The sequence below is a fragment of the Bactrocera neohumeralis genome, chromosome 5, assembly GCF_024586455.1.
Source record: "Bactrocera neohumeralis isolate Rockhampton chromosome 5, APGP_CSIRO_Bneo_wtdbg2-racon-allhic-juicebox.fasta_v2, whole genome shotgun sequence".
Taxonomy (NCBI): domain Eukaryota; kingdom Metazoa; phylum Arthropoda; class Insecta; order Diptera; family Tephritidae; genus Bactrocera; species Bactrocera neohumeralis.
In genome coordinates, this window is record NC_065922.1 from 14,852,215 (window position 1) to 14,868,324 (window position 16,110).

Consider the following 16,110-nt stretch of genomic DNA (forward strand, 5'->3'; position numbering starts at 1 on the left):
CGATACCGTACTCAGATCCCTAATTCCTGTATCCCGATGCTTAGGTCGAACTTCTGATGAAATGTCGACCGTGGGTCGTCTGATCCGAGACTTCGCTGAAATGTCGATCGTGGGCCATCTGACCTGAAATCGACACCCATCTCCCGGTTCCAAGCTCCTGAACTTCGATACTTAGGTCTAACTTTCGATAGTGAGTCAATCCGAGACCGTATCCCGATCCCTAGCGGCTGCCTCCAGATGCTTGGGTCGGATTTCTGATGAAAGTTCGATTGAAGATCATCTGATCCGAGACCGATTCCCTACTCCCGATTCTTAGCTCCTGTATCACGATGCTTAGGTCTAACTTCAAGAAAAAGTTAGATGGTGGGTCATCTGATCTGAGACCGTAACCCGATGCTTAGCGTCTGTACAAAAGCCTATCTCCTGTATCTTGGTGCTTAGGTCTAACTTCAAGAAAAAGTTCGATAGTGAGTCATCTGATCCGAGACCATACCCCGATGCCTAGCGCCTGTACCCGGATGCTTAGTGGGCAACTGGCAAGATCTTGTCAAATTTAGACAGTTATTTAAAAACTTCTAACTTTTCACGAAGCCTCGGGACCGCATGAATTTTATTCCATTGTCTTTATGTGATAGCCTTTTGGAATATACTACCATTCTATTCACTTTACAGGTCTCTCCGGTGAAATCAATGGCGTTTCGACATCTTGCTCCAACTACACAAAATATTATGCCTCCAGCATGCCGGTACTTGAGGATGGCTTATCGTCGGGTCACACCTCCGACACGGAGAACCAAAATAATCTCAACAATAATTTGCAGCAACCGAGTGCCGCGATACATCACAACCCCATCGGCAGTGGTGGCATATCGATGTTGATGGATATGAAACGTTTGTCCACCAACAACAGTATAAATAGCATGAATAATCTCACCATCTCGACAACCGATGGCGGTGGTGGTGGTGTTGGCGGCGAGCCGCGTAACAACTCAATATCGTCGAATATTATGCACGATACGACATATTTGCATAAAAACGATAGTCCCACATCGGCACTGGGTATGCACGAGGATTCTGGACGCGAGTCGGTGCGTTCGAGCACGAAGCGTGATGGACGCGAACGCGAGCTGCTCGGTCAGAGTCCAACCAGCAACAGCAATAATAAAGTATTCAAGAATATCGATCCCGAGTTGGACTCACTTTACTCGATAAGTATGACTTATGCATGTTTTTCCACCCATTTAAATTGAGGCTGTATACTAAAATCATATTTTTTCACATAACCGCAGGTATTTTCCATCGTCCCGACATGGTGCAGATGACGCCACCACCACCGGCACCCGCACCGCACCGCAAACCGAACATACTCAGTCCGGAGCCGGAGATACTACAGCCCACGCCCTACAAAGACAACAACTCGCACGGAGCGCCACCGCCGAGCACCACATCGCCCATAAATGCACTGGGCACAGCGCTCGGCTCTAACAGCGGTAGCGGCGTCACATCGGTGGCCTCGGCCATCAGCTCAACACTCAACCGCAACAAACTACACAGCGCACAGCATCAGAGCGGCAGCAGCAATGCACCGTCGGTGCTGAGCAATGCGCTACGCGCCACCAACCAATCGCACACGCAAACACAACTGCTGCCAACCACGCAAACGTTGTCATCCACACAGTCACAGTCACAGTCACAATCGCAAACGCAATCACAACCGCCACCACCACCCATACCCGAACGCAGCATGCCGCGTACGCCTTCGCCTGTGATGAACTCGCCCGTTTGGCTGCCACGCCATTTGGATAATAGCGCCAACAAAAGTCTGCTCGCCTCCTCGCCGGGACATCATTCGAAGAATTTGAGCGCCGACGAAGATGATGTCGACACCGATCTCGAGACGGATCGCCTGCTTGGCCATCAACGGCTCGACGATCAGGGTTACTATGATGAAAACAAGTCGTGGGAGTCGCGCAAGCCACGCTCCTCGTTGCTCTCGAAAATCTCGCCCAAACAAATGGCGAGCACCAAGACACGCAACGGCTACAATGCCTTGCTCTCGACCATGCCCGAAATCCCACCGCCAATACCACCGAAGAATTCCACTAGCAAATTGCTCGACATTGACGGTTCCATGTCGTCGTCGGAGCACAGCGACAAGTCGCCGCTGAAGTCCATCGATGTGCAAGACTGCGTCGTGGGTATGGGCAGTCCGGGCGGCTCCGATGGCTCCGCCTGCATCAGCGCTAACTCGAAGAAAGAACTCGATTTGTCGACGATCAACTCAAATGGCTTGGCGAATAGCGGCGGCAGCAACAGTGGCAGCGGCAGCGGCAGTGGTAGCGGTACTGGTAGTGGTGGTGTTGGTGTTGGTGGTGGCATCGGCCTCCTTGGCACCGGCAATGCGAACGGCAATGTTGGCGGCAACGTCAGTGGCAATGGCAGCGGTGTCGGTGTGGGCGGCGGTGGCAGTGGTGGCGGCGGTCACAGCAGCTCCGCTGGCTCCAATAGCACCAGTGGCGAGAAAAAAGTCAAAAAGAGTAAGAACAAAGAAGGTAAATGTATTGGGTTTATCTTCGCGCAAGTAGTGTCGTTATGCCAATTTTAGTCAACGTTGTTGTTGTTACTATTAGAATAGCATTGTTGTAAATGGGCGTGCAGCAGCCGCGCGAGTTCAATTATTAGTTAGAAGCGCTGAAATTTGCCGAAGTATCCGAAGTAGCCGAGTCGCTCGCGCCGCTGCCGAACACTGCAAATGAGTTCGTGTAGAGTTTCCGATAATTTTCATCAAAATTGCATCAAACAAATTGTTGTAGTAGTCTCGATATATAGTATATTTTTCCAAATTCTCTGGTATGTTCGTATATGTTATTTTTGTTCGTTTGTTTCGAAGTTCGTTGGTAGTGTTCGTGTTTGACCGAGTGACGCCCATTTGCAGTTGTTATTTTTTAATTTGTACAACACGATCGATCGTCGATTTTCTATTTCAACTACATTCTTCTAGTACAACTGAGATATTTTCAACATTCTGCTAATCTGTGATAACTCTTTATTTTTGCATGCGTTCCGTTACGTTTCGTTTTCTGACGAACAAAAAATAAACAAAAACAAACAATTATGTAAAACTGCTTTCAAACCGCCGCATACTTTGTAAGATAATATTTCTAAATGTTTTTTATATTATATACATAGAAACTTATATACTTTTAGTGTAGTGACCGTGACGGCGATGGATGAGGGAGTAAGAAGAAAAAAGAAAAAAAATAGGAAAACTGTTAAATTTATTAGAGATTAAACTTTTGAAAATATATAATATTTAATTTTTGAATCGATTTTATATCAATAATCGACTATTTTAAACTATTAGTTCGATTTTCGATAAATATCGATTATTATCTAATTATTAGTTCGACTTTTTAATCAAAAGTATATCATACTAGTTTTTTGGTGATTTTTTTATCAATAATCCATAATCGATTATTTGTAACTATTACTTCCAAAATCGATAAAAATCGTTTATTATCTGATTATTACTTAGACTTTTTAATCAGTAATAATAATTTTTGTCTGGACTAAACGCTCAAATATAGATTATTGTCTAATTATTATATCGACTTTTTTAATCGATAATAATTTTCATCTCAAACAAACGTTCAAATCTGAAAATGTTGCAGTTTAGCATTATATTTTGACCGCCTACTAAGTAATCGATTATTATCTAATTATTATTTCGACTTTATTAATCGATAATTATTACATCTCAACTAAACGCTGGCATCTCAAATTTTTGCACTTTAGCAATATGATTTTGACCGCCTACTGTAATCGATTATTATCTAATTATCGCCTACTAAGTAATCGATTAATTTTAACCACTATTTCAACATTTGTAAACAATTGTAGATTTATTTATGAGGGATGCACCGCGACCTTTGGTCTATTGTGCCCTCCATGTAAACAATTACTCGACTTCATTAATCGATAATAATGATATATTTATTTCAACTAAAGGCTCAAATCTTAAAATTAAGATAATTTTTAATGTCTACTAAGTAATCGATTATTTTTTAACTATTATTTCGATTATTGGAAACGATTACTCGACTTCAGTTATCGATAATACTTTTTATCTCATTTAAACGTTCAAATCATCTACTTTTGCAGTTTTCCTTTATTATTTTTTTTTTATGTTTTAGTGGTGTGTAATAATAATCGATTATTTTTTCAACTCTTTACTTTTTAATTGTAATCTGTTAGTCAACCGATTGACATTTTTAGCTAAGCACATTTTTTGAAAATCCAAACCGATTATTTTTGAATACGAACGCATGAAATGTTTGATTGATAAATTTAATCAGATAAACATCATAAAAATTTTAAAAATAAAAGTAATATTGAAAAAATCGATTATTTGAATTTATCGATAATTTTTAAAATGATCGAAGGATAAATCGGGTTTCTAAAAAATATAAAAAAGTAGCATATAATAATGAAAAAAAAATCGATTGCTTGTACGCACTGAACTTGTCGATAATTTTTAGAAATCGCTTGATTATGAATGATTTTGTAGTGTTTGCTTAATAATAAATTTTTAATCAGAATTAATTGGTTTAAAAAAGTAAAAAATATTGGATAAACGAAAATGGTTACGATATTTTTATAAATGGTTTAACTGCATCATTAAATTTATCTACTTATCAATAGAAGATTGTATAAAAATTAATATGCTGAAAACATGGATATTTACTTTTCGAAAATTTGTTTACAATTAATTGTTTATCGTTTTTCGATAAATTTTTGAAATTAAATATTTATCATTTTTGAAATTAAAAAAAATAAATATAAAATATACAAAAAGACAATAACTTCTTCATTCGATAAATTTTATAATTTATCTTTTCACATCTCTAATACAGTATGTAAGGGACTAACAGTCTTTCTTGTTAAAAACTCATTTTCGGCTTGAAATCAAAAAAATATATATAATAGATAATAGATAATGTCATTAATCGAATTTAAACGGTCGATAATTTTTTTTTATGCATCAGTACACATCTAACATAGTATATGAATTAGTTATATAAGCATCAAAACGGTCCTTCTTGTTTGAGTTTATTTATTTTATTGTATTTTTTTCAAAGCCAAAATAAAGTGTAAGAAAATCAACCATCACTCCTACTCGAAACATTGCGTCACGGTCACTTAGAATTGCTTTATATTAGAAACTTTGCTCTAATTAAATAAAAAATCAAAAAAAGTAGACAAAAATCTATAATTAGTTATTTAAATCTCTAACATAATGCCACTTTTGTCACCCGCTAACCTTAAACAAAAATCAACCCTGTTCAACAAAAATACGCATCCTCACACGCTCTCGACCGAAAATAGGTGGCGCAGTGCTTATCGAGGGCGTACTCTTCCGCGCCAAGTATCTTGGTTCCACACAGCTGGTGTGTGAGGGCCAACCCACGAAGTCGACGCGCATGATGCAAGCCGAAGAGGCGGTTTCACGCATTAAGGTGAGTCCTTACATCAATTTTTACCAACAAAAAAGTGTTTAATGGTAGTTTGAATTGGCTAGATCTTGCTAATCATGAGTACATTAAATATGCATGATGTAAATTTTTAGACCAACAAAATCGAAGACTAAGTATTTTGTGTAATTTATTGAAATATTTATCGTAGTTTTTAAGTAAGAGCTTGTTAAAATAGTAAGGGGCTATAAACTTCCTTATAAACTTAGGTTAGGTTAATATGGTAGGCCAATGAGCCACGCATAGACCAGTTTTGGTCCTTTGCGATATCATATGGAGTTCAATTACTAGTTCAATGAGGCGTAATCAGCCTTTAAGATGTATGCGCTTAAGGCGAATTCTAACAGAATCTGTGGCCTAACAGATCCGAACTCAAACATATCAAGTACAGAAAAGTACTGAAGTGACGAATCGAAAACGACTACTCCATCTGATTCCCATTTCTTCATTCTCTGATTGGAATTCAGCGAAAACTTTTCTTCATACCTTGGTTATTGGAAATGAATATTTTATAGGCGAACATATGTATGTACGTATTCAGACTAATCCAGTTAGGCTCCCTAAGTACAACAATTCAAGAAATTTTTAAAAACATATGATATTTTCACAGTAAGAGCTTCTTGCCATAAGAATTTTGACCTATTCAAATTCCCACTTCGACGTATTTCCGATAACGATCCTTAAGAAGCCGCTATATCTCTTGGCGGTACCAGCTGGTTCTCTATAGTCTTGAGGAGAACACTTTTAGGGTCAGAAAGTTTAAGGCACAGACTTTGACCATCTTTGTTTTATGCAAGACGACGTCTCATGCTAAGCAGTCCGATTACACGGACCGCAGCCACCAGGGCACCGTTAATCGTTGACCCCGGCACGTCGACTTAAAGCTTTTTGACGTTTTTGTGGAAGCTCTTGGAGAACGGTCGGAATATGAAAACGGTCGGCCAATATGAAACAAGCAATGTGTGAAATAGAGCCAGAACCCATCGCTAGGCTTCCCAGAGTTTACGAGAGCATACTCAGAGTTTCCGAATGAATTAAATATTAATATTTACTTATTTTATTTATTAAGGCCAGGAAATATTACTTCCAAAAATACCATGAAATATATAGTATATTAATTTTAAGTCGGAACCAATATGATCTTATTATTCAAGTAAAAATTATTCTAAAAAATGTGTTAGTCCCGTTATATTCTTTGAAACTGGCGAACATTTGTTCTAAACATGTAATATGTATGTAACATTGAATATGCTTTGTATTTTCATGAACATTCTTCTTTGCTCTGCGGGACCAACTAAAGGCCCTGGTAAGTATTCGACTCATTTGTCACGCCATCTCTTGCTTTAAAAAAACTAGTAAATAAAGTAATTTGCTCGCATTTCTTTACCCCTTTGACCACTCTATATACGATACTAATTTGTACCTTTGTACGCTCAATTTTCAGGCACCCGACGGCGATGTACAGCCCAGCACCGAGGTGGATCTCTTCATATCAACCGAGAAGATAATGGTACTCAACACCGACCTCAAGGAGATCATGATGGATCATGCGCTGCGCACCATCTCCTACATAGCGGATATTGGCGATCTGGTGGTGCTGATGGCGCGACGTCGTTTCGTGCCGCAGGACATTGACGATGCGCCCAAACCGAATCGTACACCGAAAATGATCTGTCACGTCTTCGAGAGTGATGAGGCGCAATTTATCGCACAATCAATTGGACAGGCCTTCCAGGTGGCCTACATGGAGTTCCTGAAAGCGAACGGAATTGAGGATCATAGCTTTGTCAAGGAAATGGACTATCAGGAGGTGCTCAACAGTCAGGAAATCTTCGGCGATGAACTGGAGATATTCGCCAAGAAGGAACTACAAAAGGAGGTCGTAGTACCAAAGGCTAAAGGCGAAATCTTGGGTGTGGTCATTGTGGAGAGCGGTTGGGGTTCAATGTTGCCCACGGTGGTCATAGCGAATCTCATGTCGTCCGGTGCGGCGGCGCGTTGTGGTCAATTGAATATTGGTGATCAGCTGATTGCCATTAATGGCCTGAGTTTGGTGGGGCTGCCGCTTTCCACGTGTCAGACGTACATAAAGAATACGAAAAACCAGACTGTGGTGAAGTTTACAGTGGTGCCGTGCGCACCTGTGGTCGAGGTGAAGATCAAGCGACCCAACACCAAGTACCAATTGGGTTTCAGCGTACAAAATGGTGTGGTGAGTGGCGTGCAGAAAATTTTATATGAAGTTCGGCAATTAGTGCGAAGTTTTTAATTTATTTTTTACCGTTACAGATTTGCAGCTTGCTGCGTGGCGGCATCGCTGAGCGTGGTGGTGTGCGCGTGGGTCATCGCATTATTGAAATCAATAATCAAAGTGTGGTGGCGGTGCCACATGAGAAGATCGTCAATTTGCTGGCGACGTCAGTGGGCGAGGTGAGCGAGTTATTATGCAGAATAGTTTAAGGACTCAAAATCATACGAACTTTTAACTAACACGATTTTCCACGAAACTGATCTTATTTATTTTTCGAAAAAATTCACGTCGAAAAATATTAGTTTAATTGCACTGGAAGAGATTTCAATGAGAGAAAGTTGCCATCTGTTCTGAAAATTTGAAGTCAAAAAATTTATGAGGAAGTATTACAAATTGATGAGATTTAAGAAAGCTCCCAATTGTAAACTATTTTTGCGCTAGGATTGCCATCTAATTGAAATTTATATATCGTGATGTGTAACCACCTGTTTCAACATTTTAAGTTACAAAATTCTTACAAATTCGATTTTACTATATTGGTACCAAACTTAACAAGTGATTTTTTGTGAAGAGTTACCACCTGTTTCATTTAGGTTGTAAAGATAATTTCATAATCATAATAACATGGGTATATTGTGTTATATGGGTATAAAATTAAAGAGCGTTAAAGAACCTTGCTAATGAAAATATTTTTTGGAAGAGTTGCCAGCTGTTTTAAAATCAATTTAAAAATTAAAAAAAATTAAAATTAAAATAAATAAATAAAAATAAGCAAAACAAAAAGTAAAGACATGCATATTTTTAGGAAGGGTTGCCACCTGGTTTAAAATCAAATATTAAAAAAAAAATAAAAATTAATTAAAATATTAAAATTAAAACAAATAAACAAATGAATAAAATAAAAAATTTAAACAAATTTAAAAACTGTTAAAAAAGTATAGGAAAAAATAAACAAAACAAAAAAAAATAAAAATAAAAGGCAAATAAAAAAATAAACAAAAAAGTTGGCATACTCAAAAAGGAATTTATGTATATTTGATATACATACATACAATGTACGTTGCAGTTTATAAACACTTCCCTTTTTTATAAAGCTTTCGTATCATTCCTTTCATATTTTTCGTCATATAAGATATCACTTAATTCGTTTTTCTTTGCAGATTCTAATGAAAACAATGCCGACATCAATGTTCCGATTACTTACCGGCCAGGAGAATCCAATTTATATTTAAGGCAAGCGTTTTTTTTAAATAAAAAGGAATAAGTAGATATTAAAAAAATTATAAAACTGGCTAAAACATATAATTACTATGCTGATAAAAACAAAAAATATTAAAAATTAGAAACATATATAAACAAGTAAATATATAAAAATAGTTGCAAGTCACTTCTAGCAGTTTAAGCGAAACTTCACACCTGTATTTCCAAAAAAGAAGCAAACAAACATAAAATAAAAAAAAAAATATAGAGAAAAAAATATAAAAAAATAAAAATAATTTATAAATTGTAAATTGCAGTTGGTTAACTATGCTAAAACAATAACAAGAAACTGTAGCAAATGAAATTGAATGTTCATTAGGTGCGTATAACTAAACAAACATACATACTTGCATATAAATACACATAAAAAATTAAAAAAAAATGAATAAAATAAAATGCAAAAGTAAAAAACAAAAATTGCAAAAGCGAAAATTAAAAATTGAGAAAAAAACCATATTAACACGCATAAATTTACTAGCAGAAGAATAATGCATAATAACTGTAAAGCATAAGCGTTCTAAGCGTAAAGTTGCAAGGAAAATATAAATGAAATTAACTAGCGAAGATTTCCATGTATGTAATTACCCCGTTAGCTGCCTAACTAACTAGCGTTCTCTGCTCTAATGCAACACACACACACGCATATGAAATATATTTATACATAAATAAAAAATATATATGCAATATACAAAAAAAATATAAAACACCGCCATTAAAGCCACAAAAACTCGCGTTTCACATGCAAACATAAACACAGACACACACATACAACTAGCAAAATTAAAGTAAATATTAAAGGAAAATAGCAAAAAGGAAATAAAGCAAAACAAAAACAAAAAAAAAAACAATTTAATTACTTTAGTTATACTAATTGTTAGCATATTATACAAAAGAATAGTGTTGAGCGATATATACAAACAAACAAAAACAAAAAACTTGCATACATACCAACATACATAAATATATTATATACACACAACGTAAATAAAGAAAAAAATATTATAATAAAGATGATAACACCACAAGCCGTAAACCACAAATTTCAAACACAACAAAAACCAAAAAAAAAACAAAAAAAAATCAATCGTGAACACGTTGACCTTTTGCAGAATTCGTCCTTACAGTGCTAGCATTAGCTTAGTTGCTATAATTATACAAATACATAAATGAATATATATGTATATCAAATGACTCAAGTGCAGTGTATATATTTAAATAATAGCTACGAAATATTATTTTAAATTAACTGGCGATTTATACACTTTTTAAGTTAACAAGCAAACATTTTTGGCAAATTTCTTATTCTCAAGAGGTACAATAATTTCCATTTATTTTAATGCATACGTTATTTATATGTTTATTATACAGTTATATTTTTTTTTCATCTTTTTTTCATCTTTTTTTCATCTTTTTTTCATTTTTTTACATTAGTTTCTCTAACTTTGATATAAAAAGCGGCTCTAGAGAACTTTAATTTAATTGCCATAATCTGTACAGTTTTAACGAGTTAGAAAGCCGATGTAATATACACAATTAATAAAAACCGGATATTATTTTCTTGATAATACCGTTCCCACGACAGTCGGTTCTAAGTAGCCGTAATGAACCTGTATTTTTATCCAGCCAAGGACTGTGAACTCGGTACCATTTCTCGAAATTACTTCAAGAATGTTTTCTGCCGCTACAACCACAATATTTTCTTAAGAATTGAAGAGATTGATTTAATCAGTACAAAGCACTTTTAAAGGTGCTGAAATTTTTTATAATCCAACTCAGCTGCATAAAAATTTAACGTCCTAGAGAGAACACTGTCTCTCGTCCGAGGCTATTTTCTTCTTTATGTTTAACCGCGTAAGCGATGACTACGCCAATAAAGAAGAAAAAGGGAGGACACCGCATTAATTACAATATAATGATAAGATCTGGTATGACTCCGAAAGCTACAATCCCGTATCCAAGCACATTTCCTTGGTGACTCAAGTTTTTGTTTTTTTCTAAATCTTTCCATATTTATGGAATTTTCGCGGTTATTGCAAAAAAAAAAGTATTGCTAACAGTTGTTGGGGTCTTGGGCATATCCTCAGAAAGAATTATCATGAAAGCTACAAATACTACTTTGTGATACATTTTAGTGTTATTGCATATTGTGTTTACGAAAGTAGCCTAACTCATCTCTTTTTTTTATTTAATTATAATTAAATTAATTATAAACTACTTTTTATTTATAAACAAAATGTAATTATTTTCCTTAATTTTGTTCAGATTTAAATGAACTATCACTTTTCAATAATAATTTGTATTTAACAGCTGTAATAAATGTTGTAGCAACATGTTGCGAGATGTTGCCTGCATTTTAAATACAGTGTGACTCAAAGCATTGATTTCGTTTAAAGACTTGTTCGAATTAAATTAATAAATGGATATTTACTTACATTTAATTATTAGAAGCATCAAAAAAATTGTTTGAAACTTTAAAAACATTTTTAAAACCTTTTTTATACATATAGTATATATATACATATATATACATACATATGTATATGTATATTAAAAATTAATTTAAAAATCATTTTAATTATATACATATGTATGTATTTTTTTTTTTGAATTTTTTTATTTTCACTTTTTTATTTTTTAATTTTTTGTTTTTCCATATTTATCTGTTTATTTTTTATATTTGTCTTCTTGCTGCAATATACATATATAAACCTTTACAAGCGCATACACCTAAATATAAACAATGACATACAAAAAGCATATAGTTTTGATATGGTGTGTTAGCAATGGCATATATAGCGTTGAAAGAAGTACATACATACTTACATATATACATAAATATATTTACATGCATAAGCAAGCAAATGTATGTATATGAAAATCATTGTAGATTTGTTGTTGTAATTAATACTTCAGTAGCTTGCTGCTTCGTAATTAATCAATTGCCGACTTTCAATTAATTTAGCAAACAGTGACGTGTAGAAAATGAGCATAATAGTCAAACAAATTGAAAAATTAAACATAAATATTTCAATATTAAATGTTTTTTATATATTATTCACATAATCTTTAAAGCTTAAACATTAAACTAGCAGTTCTTCGCCACTTTGGTTTCTTAATTATTTACTTTGATATTAAAAATTCATTGAAAAAAATTATTGTTTAACTTTTATTTTTAGTAAAATTATTTTAATTAAAAAATATGGATTATTAAATTTTATAGAAAAAATATTAGTGCTAAAACTATTGTAATATTGTTACTATTATCTTTTAATAAGTTAAAAAAAAAACAAATATTTTGAAAATTATAATTTTTTTTAAGCTAAAAATAGCATATTTTTATTTTTATATTTTTTTCTTTATATTTTTACATAATTAATATTTTTTTATTAATTATTATAATTATTTATAATAAAAAATATTAATAATTGTAATTTTATAATTTTTTATCTTTATATACATAATTATATAATTAATTATTTTATTTATTATTTTAAAAAAAGTTTTAATAATTATAATTTTTTTAAATTAAAATTAGTACCTATTTTTTATAATATTTTCTCCTTATATACATTATATGTATGTAATTAATTAATTTATTAATTTTTATATTTTTATTTTCTTTAAAAAATATGTTTTTATGTTTAGGTAAATTTATTTTAATTAAAAAAAAATTTAATTTGAAAAAATAATTAAATTTAGTCTAGAAATTTTTATCGCAAAAAAATTATAGTATTATTATAGCATTTTTGTTATTACATTATTACAGATTTTTTTTTAACTAAAATTAATATATTTTAATTTTTAAAATTTTTGTATATTATGTAATGTACATATGTACATATATATTTATGTAATTTATTTTTCTATTAATTATTATATTTTTTTATTAAGTTTCGTATATTTCAAAATATTTTATGAAAATAATTTTTCTTTAAATATTTTTATATTTTAGTTTTTTATTAAATATTTTTTTTTATTAAAATTGGTGTATTTTAGTAAATTTTTATTTTTATAATGTTTTCTCCTTATATACCTGCTTATGCAATTTAATTTTCTATTAATTATTAAACTTTTTTTAAATTAATATTTTTACTAAAATTAATATTTAATAATACATATCTTTTTTTAGTATTAAATTTAAAATTTTATTAATTATTAATTTTTTTAATTAGTATTTTTTTTTATTTTTAACCAATAGTATTATTTACAACTTTTCCTAAAACAATCGATTTGTATGAAAAACACTAAATTACATAGATACATACATACATACATACATACAAACAAAGAAACAAACATCCATGCATAGACTATCTGCCTTCTGTTAGTGTGTCTTAGAGTAGTGAAAATGTATGTTTGTGTTGTTCGTTAGATCCTATATACATATTTAGGAATACATACATACATACATACATATAACGGTTATATAATAAAATTTTCGAGCGCTGCTGACGTCACTAGCTTCTTACAATTGAGTTTCTGTATATACTTGCAAACATACATATTTGTAAAATGGAGGCTAACTGCTCATAAATTAAAGGCAAACACACACACATACATGCAAACACTTGTATTTATTTCCATTACGCTGAAACGAAAAATTGCACATATTTTTACTTTTCACTAAGGACATTATTGCAATTGTACCTATAAATACACACACACAAACACGAATAAACCTATTTAAGCGCCTAAAAGTATGTTTGGAAATACAGTCACAGCGAAAAAAGCAAGAAAATATAAAAGAAATGAACCGAAGAGAGTAAATAAAAGAGAAAAAGTTTCAGAAAATTTATAAGCAGATTAATTATAATTTGTTATTTTTAAGGCAAAATAAGAAAATTAAAAAAAATACTTGCAAACGCTGCCCAAAACTCGCGGCGCTACTTGCGGCAAGTTAATGTTAAAAGAGCATACCCCTTATGCCCCTCACTCTCAAGCGACTCTCAAAATTTGTTAAGTAATGAAATTATTGAGGCAAACGCTATGCAAATACACACACATACACACATACAAGCAAATGTTTGCACACTCAGCTACACACACATACATATGTACATAATTGCATAGAGCTGCAAGATTATGTAATTGTATGCGTATGCGTATATACTCATATTTATGTAATAATCATTGAAATGTTTATTTAGCAACTATTGAGAATTGTATTGAATTTGCAAATTGATTATGAGCTGAACTCTCATAACTAAAGCTACTATATACACACACACATGAATAGCAGTAAAATTATGTACACATGAATACATAAAGTATATATAAACTTATATACGTATATAAATGCATACTAGAGAAAAGTTGGTGGCAATGAACCACGTGACACAGACACACTCACACATACACACACATCTATGCATTAATACACAAACAAACCAAATATAACCACATAAATATACAAGATTAATATTTAAAGTATAAAAACAATGGAGTTTTATTTCAGTGTTGTTGTTGTTGATACCAGAAATTGGCACAAAAAAAGTGGAAATTGTGGACACAGGTTTCTACAGGGTTTCTGAAGGATCACTAGGGCAGTCAGTAAGAACTTAAAATTTTTTTTGGCTTACAATAACAATAAAAATGTCACAAAATTAGAGTTTTACTGTTAATGATAAATAAAAAAAATTATTTAGGGTTGCCAGCTGTTAGAAAATATTAATTTTTAGATTAAAAAACATTTTAAATATTACCTTATCGCCGCAAAATTAGAGATTTACTGTTAATGATAAATAAAAAAAAATATTTAGGGTTGCCACTTGTTAAAAAGTATTAATTTTTAAATTAAAAAACATTTTAAATATTACATTATCGCCGCAAAATTAGAGTTTTACTGTTAATGATAAATAAAAAAAATATTTAGGGTTGCCACTTGTTAGAAAATATTAATTTTTAAATTAAAAAAAATTTTAAATATTTTAATTATTTTAAATATGTGACAATATTTTCGAGAAACATTGCCACCTGTTAACAAATTTAGGTTTAAAATTTTATTTATGAAAGGTCAAACTAAAGGGATTTGAAGAGATTATTGAAAACCCTTGTCGGGGAAATACTACAAAATTAAGTGAGTCACTGCTAGTGATGATTAAAAAATTATGGAGGGCTGCCACCTGTTAAAAAAATTTAATTTTTAAATTTTCAAAATACTCTTAATATTACATTATCGTTATGAAAATAAAAAGGGCTTACAAAAATTAAACATGATAATATTTTCGAGAAATGTTGCCACTTGTTAAAAAATTTTAGTTTAAAATTTTACTAGTAAAAATTTAAATATAGTAATGTAGGTATCAAACTAAAGGGATTACTTACTTTTGAACCCCCGTTTTCGAGAAATATTGCCACCTGTTTAAAATTTTTAGTTACAATTTTATTTATGATATCAGGATAGGATATCAAACTAAAATTATTTAAAGAGTCTTATTATTGAAAACCGTTTTCGAGAATTATTGCCACCTGTTTAAAAATTTTAATTAAACAAAAATTGTTAAGGTAAACGAAATATATCAAACCGAAGGAGATTAACTAGGCTTGCAGCTAAAATTCTTGCCCAATATTGTAATTAGTTATTTTTAAAATAATAAAATACATGTATATTATAAAAACTTAAATAAAATAATATTATTTCCTCTCTACTGCATTCAAATAGCTAGGACATATACCTCGCTTGAATTCTTTACACAACCACTGACACAAACCATAATACAGGGTGCTTCCTAGTAGAAAAATTTTTTACAGTAGTGCTGCCGTATTTTATTTTGTTTAACGTTTTAATAAACACAACAATGTAGCTTATAAAATATTATGATCGCCTAATTCTTTAGAAAAGTTTGCATGAAAATCGAATATAAACATAAGGAAACATTCCTCGGTTCTTAAATTCTTTCTAAAGTCTAAATAAAGCAATGCTGGCGTTAACCAAATGAAATAAGAAAATTTGCGAAATTCAAAAATGTTTTAAAACTCTCGTTTTCTAAATATTTCTAAAATATATCTTATTAGAGTGGAATTAGAAATCGTCAAGCATTTTACTCTTTAACTCAGATGAGATTTTGA

At 32.0% G+C, this 16,110-nt stretch overlaps 1 protein-coding gene across 6 annotated transcripts in view; it reads left to right on the forward strand.

The window, feature by feature from the left end:
* LOC126760605 (uncharacterized) overlaps nt 1-10,572 on the forward strand; it is a 203,234-nt gene extending 192,662 nt beyond the window's left edge. For all 6 annotated transcript variants that reach the window (XM_050476366.1, XM_050476365.1, XM_050476363.1 and 3 more), the window contains 6 exons: nt 673-1,212; nt 1,290-2,552; nt 5,386-5,516; nt 6,976-7,743; nt 7,821-7,961; nt 8,943-10,572. In XM_050476366.1, coding sequence (XP_050332323.1) covers nt 673-1,212; nt 1,290-2,552; nt 5,386-5,516; nt 6,976-7,743; nt 7,821-7,961; nt 8,943-9,014 — 2,915 coding nt within the window. In that variant the 3' untranslated portion in view covers nt 9,015-10,572. The remainder of the gene's footprint in view (nt 1-672; nt 1,213-1,289; nt 2,553-5,385; nt 5,517-6,975; nt 7,744-7,820; nt 7,962-8,942) is intronic.
* The last annotated feature ends 5,538 nt before the right edge of the window (nt 10,573-16,110 follow it).